Below are 11707 nucleotides of genomic sequence, written 5' to 3'. Positions count from 1 at the left end.
TCCAGCCTGTACTCGGCACAGATGTTTCTGTACACTATGCCAGCCACTTGGTTATGGCGTTCCATGTATGCCCTGCCTGCTAACATCTTGCACCCTGCTGTTATGTGCTGGATTGTCTCAGGGGCATCTTTGCGCAGCCTGCACCTGGGGTCCTGCCTGGTATGGTAGACCACTATCTCTATTGATCTTGAACAGAGCCTGTTTCTGTGCTGCCAGGACTTGTGTGTGTGTGTATATATGTATATGTGACTGTAAAATACAGCACTTCAAAACCATCTTGTCAGACTTATTGCTTATTTGTCCTTCAGCCACTGGATTGGTTTAGAACTCTATTTAAATGAACTTTAAACAAACTAACCACTAATTTAAACAAGGTTCAGAACAAGAGAATAAAACATGACATAAAGAGCACAAAAATCCACTCTTTGATCTTATTTAACGGCCCATCTTGTTCGCTTCACAGGTTCATGTGTTGATCGATTTTTCTTACATCTGATATCTTGATAATGAAAGAACAGTGGCCTTAAGATGTCCTCTAGACACACTTAGACCATCCTCTGCTAGGACAGGTCATAAGGTCAGCAAATGTGGGATGATTCCTTCTTTGGGAAGCATGAATGTGCCATACAAATTTTATGGCAATCTGTCCAACAGATTGTGAGATATCAAATTTTGAGTCCAGTCATTTCTGTATGTGGTTGTGTGTGCCTGTTTAAGTACCTCCTTGCTATCTTTTTTTTTTTTTTTTAATACCATAGGCTTGTAACTGAAATATTTTGCCCTCGGCCATGTATTTGAAGCATTTGATTCCATTATGCTTTGTTAAGGGCTCTGGGGTTCATTGTTCAGTAGAGTCAAAATATCTAGAATGCAGTATGTTAGCGTAGGGGTTGTGCATTTTACCACCAGGCTCTCGAGAAAAACCAGCAGTGGCTGGTGTACGACCAGCAGAGAGAGGCCTACGTGCAGTCTACTGTTGCCCGTGCACAGGAACTGGAGCTGCAGCTGGCCCAGGCAAAGCTGCAAGAAACCAAACAAGAGGCCAGTTCACATGGTGAGAAATGTAGGAGGAAGTGAATTGGCTACTTCTAACATCCTCAGGCTATTCACTATAATATTACAATTAAAATAAAAGTAACAATCTAACTCCTCTGTTGTATTTTGTGTTCTGGTACATTAACTATGGAATGTGAAAATGGAAATTTGAGTAAATTATACAGTTTAATTCAAACACTACAGACAGGAAATGATCTGGCAATAATCATGGTATTGAACAGCATCACTGAGGCCTTTTAGGGTCATGACAATGAAATGGCACATCAGAGTATAAATCCTAACATATACAATTTTGAGTTCAATGAAAGCCACGAACTAGCTTCTTAATTTGCTTAATTACAATTTGCATCTCAGCTCCTGCCAATTCAGCAGCACCAGAAAAGAATGCTCAACATAACCAGTTGCTGTTGGAGGTGCAAAAAGACCTGGAGCTGGAAAAAGATCAGGTTACCCGAGTACAACAGGAGCTCAAAGTGCAGAGGGAACAGGTAAATGCTATAGGAATTTATTTAATTATTATTATTAAACTGTTTCAACTCTGCTCTTTTCCAGGTTTAGGGATTCTGGTTTCTGTCTAATAAAGATTGATTCTTATATTCTAAAGGTTCCTGAGAAATGTTGAAGCCTCCTTTTTAAATGTATGAATTTATTAACGTTCACTCCCATCACGACACGCTGGTTCTTTATGCAGCTGATTTGTTTTCCTGTGACTCTGTAGACCCTGAACGCTCAGGCTGAGCTGCAGTCTCAGAAGGAGCAAGTCACCAGGCTCCAGGAGGAGATTTCAGTTCTGCAGAGGAAGTATGAAGAGAAGTGTAGTGAGCTGTCCTCCTTTCTGAGGAGGTACGAAAAGAAGAGCAAAGAGGTGGAGGAGGCCAAGATGCAGCTGCAGGCAGAACAACTCAGCAGCAGGTAAAATAAAGACAGCACTGGTGGTGGTAGAAATCAAAGTTTGCTCTCAATTCAGTGATTCAGTTTAAGCAGTACATCTGAGTGTGAAGAAACTATATAGGCCTATAATCAAAAAGGCTAAACTCGCTCTAAAAATACCACCATTTTAACAGTGTTACTTTTTAAAATTCTCAGTCCACAACATCTGCCAAATAATAGTGGAATAACCTACTGGCCCTGGGGGCTATAGGAATTTGGAATTCGCTAACAATAACAAGCGTTAGTAGGTATTTTCATGAGTTCAGTATAAGTAAACAGAGTTATTCTTAATATGCATGTGGATTATATAAACACTGCACCCAGACATGTAGTGTGTGAGGAGAGAAAGGTATCATCTGAGCGGACAGACAGGATGAGAGTGGAGCTGGAGAATATGGACATCAGACTGGAAGAGGAGAGGAAGAGATCTGCTGGACTTCTGCTGCAGGTAACGTTCATTGTTGCATTATCTGTTGACACCTTTCACTCATCTGTAAAGATTTATAAAAGTCATCCACTTATTGTACCAAAGCACTCATGATGCATAAAAGGAAGCCTGCATTTAAAGCACTGGAATTATAAGACTCCATCCATCAACAATTACAGGCCTGTGTTTTACTAAAATGCAAGAGCTTAAAATATATGAGAATATTTGTATACTGTTGAATTCCAGATATTTTAAATGGCAAATTATTTAATTATAACATTGTGTTATACTGAAAATTTTGGCCTTCACAGGTGAATATGCTGCAAAAGTCTCTTCTGAGCCTAAATGAAGAACAGACGAGAATCGCAGCACTGGAGCAGCAGGTAATGCTTTGTGTTACAGGAAACGTTCCTGCTGTTACAGGCAAAAATCTCTGTCAAACAGGGAAATATCTTCATCCTGACTAAGAAGAGTGAAAACAAACTGTCAACAGTATTTCAAAACCAAGTAAAATGTGATGATTGTGTATCAGCGTGTTCTTTTTGTATCTCCCTTTTCTAAGATACAACTCTCTGCTAAGGACTTTGAGAACGAAAAGATTGATCGTCAGAACTTGCAGCACCAGTTACACAAGGTGCTGAAGGAGCTCCGCAAGGCCCGTGATCAGATTGCTAACCTGGAGTCTGCTGTAAGTGTTGGTGCACATCACAACCACTTGTTCAATCTCAGTTCCTTGAGAAATACAACCTCAGTTGATTAAGTCTGACTTCTGCTGTAAGCAGAGGTCTGACATTAGTTTGGCAAATGAAGGTGAGGAAATGTTTTGTATTTCAGAAACAGCCAAACACCCATTTTTCAGAGCCCAGCTGCTACAATAAACTTGAGTTTGACCGTCTTACTATCGGCGATCATCCAGCTCCTGCATCCCCATCAAAAGTCACAAACCTCCTGGATGAAAGTTTCTTGGAGTGTCCAAAGTGTCACGCCCCCTATCCCACCAGCCGCCACAGGGAGCTCCTGGCACACATTGACTATTGCTTTGCCTAAGTTAACACAGTCTAGATCGGTGGTTTCCAACCTGGGTATCAGGACCTGGTATCATCCAGGACGCATCAGGCAAGAAGGGGAAAAAAAGATAATGCTACAAGCAAAAAATGACTACTTGTTTAACCTAGTCTGTAAGAGTGGGTAACAAGCTCAAAGGCTGGAAACCACTGCACTAGATCACAATACCTGTTCAAGGATTGTCACCACTGCAGTGCAAGGAAAAATCTGAAAGCACTCCATGCAAGTTTGAAGTAACAATACTGCTGATCTATCGTCACTGGATGTCCCAAGCATGATGGTTCAAGAAACATTCAGTGTCCAAATCACCTTTTAGTTTCTTTCATGCTAAGTGAGTATGACCATTTTTAAATTGCCTTATTGATGCGTTTACACTTTTCATGGCTTGTATGGCCTCCACTTCTTTTTGCCTTTGGAATGTTATCAGGCCAGATACTGATCACACCATTTACTTAAAAAGGACTATTGTGTTTTTCTGCGATCATGTTTGAGTATAATCAAGCCTTTTGTAGTTTTTGTTTGTTTGGGATTTTTGTGTGAAATTATTTATTGGGCTTTTGAAAAGTAAGCTACTGTTTTTAGATCACGTGAGCTCTTATTTTTCTTCAGTAAATATTTTGTGTGTGGATTTTGTATAAAGGTTTGCTCCATTGATAAACCAGCTGTTTTATGTAACATTTGTAATACTGAGAGCATATTTGCATTGTTCTGATGAAAGAGAAATCACCCATAGCAGCAGCTGTCATTTGCCATTTTGACAGTATAGAGTTGGAATGAGTCGATCGTCACTGTGGTCAGAACTGGCCGTCTGATTTGCCTGCCTATCTGTTGTATTGCAAACAGCTGGACAAACTTCACTGAACCATGTCACCTAACTCATTCTTTTGGACAAACTGAACCATGTCACCTAACTCATTCTTTAAACTTAGCCACAGTCTTAATATAAACTCAACCAGATCTTAAACTGCATCATGGAGCTTACATGGTCGGTGGTCTCAGGTTGTCCATGTATGTTTGAACATCACCATCTCCACCTTGACTTTTCAAGCCTGTAGCTCTGTAAGGCTGGAATGAGATTGTATGAGTTAATCCCTTGTTCTAAACCATATAAAGCAGGGTATTAGTAAAGGTCCTTTTGTTAGGGGAAAGGGGTTGTTCCTATAGCCTTGGCAGTGTAATTATATAGACTTAAGACAGATTTTTAGTGAGTTCTTTAGTTTTAACTTGGGCCGTGTCTTTTAAAAGCAGAGAATCAGTGTTTTGTCCAACTTTCATCCAGGTTGCTGTTTTGTTCTAATCATGTGTACCAAAGTTGTTTTTCCCCATGCAGTGTACTGTGCAAAAACGTGCAATAAAGATGTAAATCTCATTCTATCACAGTAGTTCTTTGGTACTGGTGTTGTTTACTCAGTTACTAAGTAAGTAAAAATTAAGTACAGGCCTGTTAAACGAATGGAAAATCAGTTACCATTTAAGTTAATACAGAGTGGATCTTCTTGTTTTCCTTTTCTGTTTCTACAGTTTATAGTTGTTATGATACTTGATGTTACAGATGATCCACAGTGGAAACCTGAAGGGTGGTGATTTTCTTGGCTCTGTGTTCACTTAACTGTACTTGACAATGATTAGGAATCTTCTGTATAGTCCATTTACCAACTAACTGATGTGATATTGTGAGACAGACTGTTTTACAACATAGAAAGCATTTTTATCTCTACAGTCCCATGGTACCCATTAGATTATATGATGCTATGAAAATAATGAGGATATACAACCACACTACTGGCTCTGTGAGGCTGCACTTACTGTTTTGAACAAGTATGTAGTCATTTTCACCATGTTCACTAATGTTGGCAAGTGACTGTAAGGTTTGCTACAATATACATCTGAGGCCGACAGCAGTGTCATTAGTTTTGCACATGCTGTATTATAAACCAAAGTAAGAGACACAGATTTTGAGTGATAGCACTTATCCAGAGGCAAACATCAAGTACTTTTTATGTATTAAATCTTATGGCAGTCTGTCCAATAGTTATTGAGCCTCAATACTATAAATGTTAGCCTCATGGTGGCACCAAAAGAAAATTCAGGGAATCACCCGTGTCAGTAGGACCCATCTTCTGGGAAGCAGAGATATCATTCAGAAGACTGATTTTTTTCAATTTAAGTAAAAACTTAGACCTACTGTTTGCACCACATGAAAAACTGGGTGATAAATATCTGCCGATTTTTAGAGCAGCCAACCTGCTGGTGGAGCTGGAGGCAAAGGTTGGGATTCTTTGCTCTTCCACTCACACACCCATGTTTTTGTTTATTTATTTTTTTGCACAATGTAAAGATGAAAATAAAATTCTGCATTTGATTTTGTTTTCTGATTGGTACAAAGTCAACAATATGACTATTATTTGCTATCCTTAAATATTTCAAAGCAGTCAAAAATCGAATGAGCCAACCGGCATAAGTGTTTTATTTCAACAACTGGAACACAAAGTATACAGCATACAAACACCAATGTCTGTGTTCATGTAGGTTTATTAATAAATGCTTTTATGGCTTCTTCAGTGTCAAAACAAAGCCAGTGATATGTGAATGTGTTACTTAGTAAACATGGTGGTTATACTCCAGAGCTGCAATACCCCTGAGAGTTCAGCTTCACTGTAGAGATTTTCACAGCTGATTACTTTTCACATTGACATGAAATGTTCCAAAAGTTGTTTTTCAGTGATCTGATACGTGGTGTTTTCTCATAGGAACCTGGTTTCCATGACTTGTTGAGCTGTTTTTCACTGCTCTAAAATCTCTATACAAAAAAGAAAATCCTATACAAGTGACAGATGTTAAGTTAGACTAAAATGTTATAAGCCCCAGAATCTCCTGTATTAATGTTGATGCTATTGCAAATTTCTCCAGCATCCATCTTTTTTTTATATTTACAGTAAAGTCATGTAAATATAACAGCTTCCACTTCGCTGTTTTTAGTCTGAGGGAGAATGTTATAATAGACAGTAGATGAGACTTAAAAAGAGCGTTGGTGGGATACAGTCCCAAGACCCACAGAGGCGCACAGTCCCAGAAGTTGATGCATCAGAAGAAGCATCACTGTTCATTAAAAATTGCGGTCTCCTCGCAGAAGCCTGAAGCGAACAGAAGACACACATTTTACTAAGTAGCATGTGAGCATGAAAACATGCCATTATCTCACCCATGCAAAAATATAAACATGATAAAGCGATTTCTGAATAGTATCCATCTCACCAATCAAGTTAGTGATCGTGAGGATTTTACATACTTGGACTAAAAGAATGATTGACTGAACTTTGACCTTATTGAACACCACTGGCTTACAAAAGGCATGGATCAATAAATCATTACATAAAACAAAGGAGCACTTAGTTGAAATCAACTCACCAGTGTGTGGGACACGCCTATATTTGCCTAGCAGGCAGAGCTCCAATTTCTTCTGGGTGACGGTGGGCTGGTCTTCAGCCCTCAGACCAGTTGGATGTCGGGAGAATATTAGGGAGTAGCTGTCTAGGCAAGTGCCGTCGGTGTCTACTACTCTGCAGGAGTAGTGGATGGCATAGTTGTCGTAGTCTGTATCAATCACCCAGTGGTTGTCATCTGAGTGGGGAGGGGGGAGATTTTACCAAACTATCCTTGAACAGTGGCCATTTTGTGTACCTCTCATAAGCACTTTGTCTCAGAGCTGCGATGAACAGTGTGTCACATATGCTACTGTTTCAGGTATAATAGAGTCAAATTCCCCTTTAAACAGCTTGTACTGGCCTCAAACAATAGTGTAGATGTGCACCATACTATAGTTGATGTACTGGCATCATAGTGACATTTAAGAGATTGCATGCCATGCCTGAAATTGTTCATTAGCCTCAAATTTTATGAAAGCACAGTTACTTACAACATTAGCCTCAAAGTGAGGTCAAAGTTGCAATCACATGATTTATTCGGAGGGTCATTTTGAAGCCTTCCTAATGAGCATTTCATTTGATTTATTTTCCAGGGTCATAGTCGCACATAACCAAGTGCTGCTATTGGTAATTAAGCTATTATAAACAGTTGTCTGAAGGTCAACAGTCCCTTTTGCAATTCAATATCAGTGACTTCCAACTGACAATGCCATAAGCTTATGCTAATAAGGTGCCTTGCCAGACATCAATCAGTTCTAGTCAGATTTTTTTCAAGTTTGTTCCTATTAGTGTTGAAGTGTAAATGTTCCGTTACTTACTTCCAGACTGCAGGTAGGACGCGGCTCCCCAGTACTTCATCTTGAACTTGGCAGGCTCGGGGGTCTCCTCAAAGGTGCCAAACATTTCGGCACACATTTCCCAATTGCTAGAGGTTGAAGGGAGAGTAAGACATTACATAAAGACAAAGTGAGAAGAAGAAACATGCTAATTTATGCATAGAATGCTGTAAGTTGCACAAATTCACAGCTCAAGTGGGAGAAAGTTGAGCTTGCACGATAAAGAACTCACTCAAGGATGATGACTCTGCCCTTAGCAGTGGCAGTCATTTTGCCGTCTTCTCCAATAGAAAATGTGGCCACGATGTTGTCAAGTAAGAACAGACCATCTGGGTCTTTCTTTCCTACAGCATACCATGTCCCTGCATACTATCAGAGAGGCATCTATGTGAAAGTCCACTTCACACCAGTGTTTTTCATTTAAAATGAAAGCACAAACATTTCAAGTAAAAGTGGGGATATAGGATTACAAATTGTGATGTGACAGATCGCATTTCTCTGGCAGCCTTCAAATGGATTTTCATAACCAGAAAAGCTCCATAGATTATACTATTGAAGTAGATATAAATACAATCATAGAACTTAATAAATCTCTGTATATTTCCAACTCACCATGGTTTTGTTAAAGTTCTGCATGACCTGGATGTTGGCCACCTGGCAGTCCTGTGCCCAGGACAAAGCCAGGAGACAGAGGGCCACAACGTACCGTAGCATTCTGCCTCAGAGGATGGGAAAAGCATAAAGAAAGAAAGGACAGTGGTTGCAACAGACAGACAAGTTAAGAAAAGGAGGTGAAAGAGGGAACAGTGACAGAGAGGATTTGTCAGCCACATTGCTGGTTCATTTCCATTCAAGTCAGGTAAAGAGAGGAATAGAATTCCATAAACTGATTAGCCAAAGAAGTGATCCAATTAGAAATCATTTGGATTAAATATAAAGTTGACTAAAAATGACCTTTAGCAAAAGTATGATTTACTTTAGCTGTTGAGTTCAAAATTTAAAATCCAAAGTCTATTGTCAGTGCGTACCTTGTTCCCAAAAAAGACGTGTTCAGTTTACAGAAATCCTCCGCGTTTCTTCTCTTATATATAGTTGGCTGCTGTTGCATAATGACTTCTGGAGACCAGAACCTCCCTGCTCTCCCCACCAGCTAGCTTTCTGTCTATTGAACAAACATTTACGTAACTACAGGCCCCGGTCCAATTGATTTGTGTGTTCTGTAAAACCACCCCTCTATAACCCCCCCACCCCCCACCCCAAAAATGTGTTTTCCTGTCAGGACTGCTGAGGCTTTCTTGATCTTATGAAAGCAATGACTAGCAAAGCCAAGAAGAGGACTGTCTGGAACAAGCCTTATGACTCGTGTGCACGCATTTCTCACACTCTGACATAGGCGCACGCACATACACATAGAATGATTTGCACCCCTTGTCTCTAAGGCTGACAGATTTTGTGCAAGTTACAGCCTGAGTTTCAATTAAAGTCAGATTTTAGTGCATTGAAGCGCACTCAGAGCTCTTTACACTGTTTCCCATTCGCACACACAAGCCCTCACACGTTCACAAACTGGCAATATCACCGGGAACAACTCTGGGTTTGGTGTCTTGTTCAGTGACACTTTGACATGTGGATTGGACTGAATGCATGTTTCAAACATTTCTCCCTTCTTTCCAGGCAGTGTTTTTGCACTGGTCTAATGTTATCAAGGGGCATGTTTATAACTCCCTACACTGTGTTTGTATAAAGACAGTCAGTGCTCAAGTTCACTCAACAGAAAATCGATGTGAATGAGAGGCAAGCACGCAGAGGAGGGTGATGGCGGAGGGTCTCAGGGGTGGCTTGTATCATAAATCTGGTGATCAACATGAGTGAAGTCTGATCCAGCATCTTTGCTTTCAAAGCATTATTGACAGTCACAGGATAAAGCAGAGATCAAGTGTGTGTTTTTGTGAAAATATTTGCTATGCTAATGTAGCGCTACAGAAAGTGAACCACTGATTCCTATGAACACTAAAGCAAACGGCTCGTACGGTTTATCAGTGTGATCTCACGTGTCCTTATTTTTTTGTCTTTAAAAATGAGCTGTTTTCCAAAACCCAGGTTCAAAGAACTTTTGACTTATTTTTCTCTTCCAGGTTTACACAGTTAAAATATAATCCATTTACAGTTACAAGCACGTTTAGGGAAATACATAAACGACTCTCAAACACAGGTCTGTATTTCATCTGGCTTAAATCTACTGTGGCAGAACTGTATAAATTACACTGTGCTGTTGTTTTGCACTCTGATCGTATAACTGGTCCTTTGAGGGCTCACTTGAATAAAACAGTAGAGCCAAACAAACCAAAGCCCTGACCAGCTGAAGATAGTGCAATCATTCACTTTGAGCAGAAGTAATAGTGGAATTTGACCAGAGGCATCACAACATTTCATAACCTTAAAGATTGGCCAGTTACATATACTCTACATTACTGTCAGGTTTGCCAGTGGTTACAGTGTCAGGTTTGTATTTAACATTTTGGGCAACGCTGTGATAAATGGTCATGTCTCTTAAATTAGGAATCAGTTTCTCATTTTGACAGGGTGTGAAATTTGAAGGAAGTGAATCAATGTCCCAAATGATCCCCTGTAAAATTGGGATCGAGCAAAAGCCCTCTTGGCTAAATGCACTGCTTCCAACTGAGCTTTGAGCAGCACAGCACAACATGGGAGCAGTACTTCTAGAAGCGTTTTTGTCCGTCCTTAAATATATTACAGTATGTAATCCAATCCACCAGCACCACTACCTAAAAACTTGAATCAACTGTGTACACTTCACAAGGTTGCACGGCGGTCATATTGGATTAAAATTGTTTGGACAAGTGATCTTATAAACTTAACCCTGAATGAATGAAATGATGATGAATGAAATTTAAAAGTTTATTCTACAGTAGGTCAACCTCATCATCAGTGAGCTATGGGCGCCCACGACCCTGTCGCCACTTCACTGTTTGTCCTTCTTTAGACGCTGTTGGTAGGTACTAACCACTACAAACCAGGGACACCCAGTAGTCTGGGAGATGCTCTGACCCAGTCATCCACCCATCACAGTTTGGCCCTTGTCAGAGTCACTCAGATCCTTATGCTTGACTGTTTTTCCTGCTACCAACACATCAACTTTGAGGACTAAATGTTCACTTGCTGCCTAATATACCCCACACACACCACCTGTCAGTGGTTATAAAGTTATAGCTGATCGGTGTATGGTTTGAAAGGATGTAAAAATGACACCTATGTCATTCAGAGAGGAAAAAAAAATACTGCTACTGTAACAGTTTCTATTCTAACATGTGTATCTTGCTTCTTTTCTTCTGTTTGCTTGTTTTCCTCTTTCACACTAACACACAACTACTTTCTGCCGGCTGCTCTAATTTATTTTCACATAGACTCACATCCACACACACACATACACACACACACACACACCTTATGCGGTTCTGCCTTGATGAGCCTGCCTTAATCCCCCCAGGAAAAAATAGTGGGGAACTCTTTGTCTTGCCAGCGTGCCAACAGCTAACCAGACAGTGTGTTCAGTTAATAATAGCCAGCCATCTTTGTTTAGGGCCTTGTTCTGAGACACCCAAGTCCCACTAATTGGCTAATTTCGAGTTCTAGGACTGATACCTCCATAATGGTGATTTCATTAGAGCACATAGGTTGGCTGCTCACACATTTAGAGCAATAGGCTACCATTATGGCTTTGAACACGATCACTGCCAGTGACTGACACCATTTAGGTACATCTTTAGCTGTAGCCACAGAAAGGATAGAACTGTGGTAACAGGGTTGGCTCCCTTGAGATTATTTGGAGCCCAGTATGGGTGATATCAGTCTCCTAATGGCTTAATTAAAAAGTGCTGTAAACAGAGATAACACACAAAATGTTGCATTGGAACATGTGATTCCAGTACAAAGCAAATCTATTCAGT

The 11707-nt window shown here is 40.2% G+C and overlaps 2 protein-coding genes across 2 annotated transcripts in view; one reads left to right on the top strand and one right to left on the bottom strand.

Moving 5' to 3' along the window:
- The window catches only part of cep55l (centrosomal protein 55 like), a 14418-nt gene extending 10457 nt beyond the window's left edge, over positions 1-3961 (top strand). Inside the window, exons 6-12 of the mRNA XM_020605294.1 lie at positions 910-1054; positions 1411-1544; positions 1775-1968; positions 2311-2434; positions 2725-2796; positions 2976-3101; positions 3248-3961. Of these exons, the coding sequence (XP_020460950.1) occupies positions 910-1054; positions 1411-1544; positions 1775-1968; positions 2311-2434; positions 2725-2796; positions 2976-3101; positions 3248-3460 (1008 nt within the window). The 3' untranslated portion in view covers positions 3461-3961. The remainder of the gene's footprint in view (positions 1-909; positions 1055-1410; positions 1545-1774; positions 1969-2310; positions 2435-2724; positions 2797-2975; positions 3102-3247) is intronic.
- Positions 3962-5917: 1956 nt separating this feature from the next.
- rbp4 (retinol binding protein 4, plasma) lies at positions 5918-8876 on the bottom strand. Its single transcript, XM_020605256.1, has 6 exons — positions 8768-8876; positions 8352-8454; positions 7972-8108; positions 7722-7828; positions 6887-7099; positions 5918-6612 (listed from the first exon to the last, which is right to left on the bottom strand). Exons 1-6 carry the CDS (start codon positions 8845-8847, stop codon positions 6575-6577), a joined length of 678 nt encoding a protein of 225 aa, XP_020460912.1. The 5' UTR covers positions 8848-8876; the 3' UTR covers positions 5918-6574.
- Positions 8877-11707: the final 2831 nt, after the last annotated feature.

This window comes from Monopterus albus, unplaced genomic scaffold (genome assembly GCF_001952655.1).
Source record: "Monopterus albus unplaced genomic scaffold, M_albus_1.0 scaffold69.1, whole genome shotgun sequence".
Taxonomy (NCBI): domain Eukaryota; kingdom Metazoa; phylum Chordata; class Actinopteri; order Synbranchiformes; family Synbranchidae; genus Monopterus; species Monopterus albus.
The sequence above is the reverse complement of the archived record's forward strand: the minus strand, read 5'-3'. Positions and strand labels throughout refer to the sequence as shown.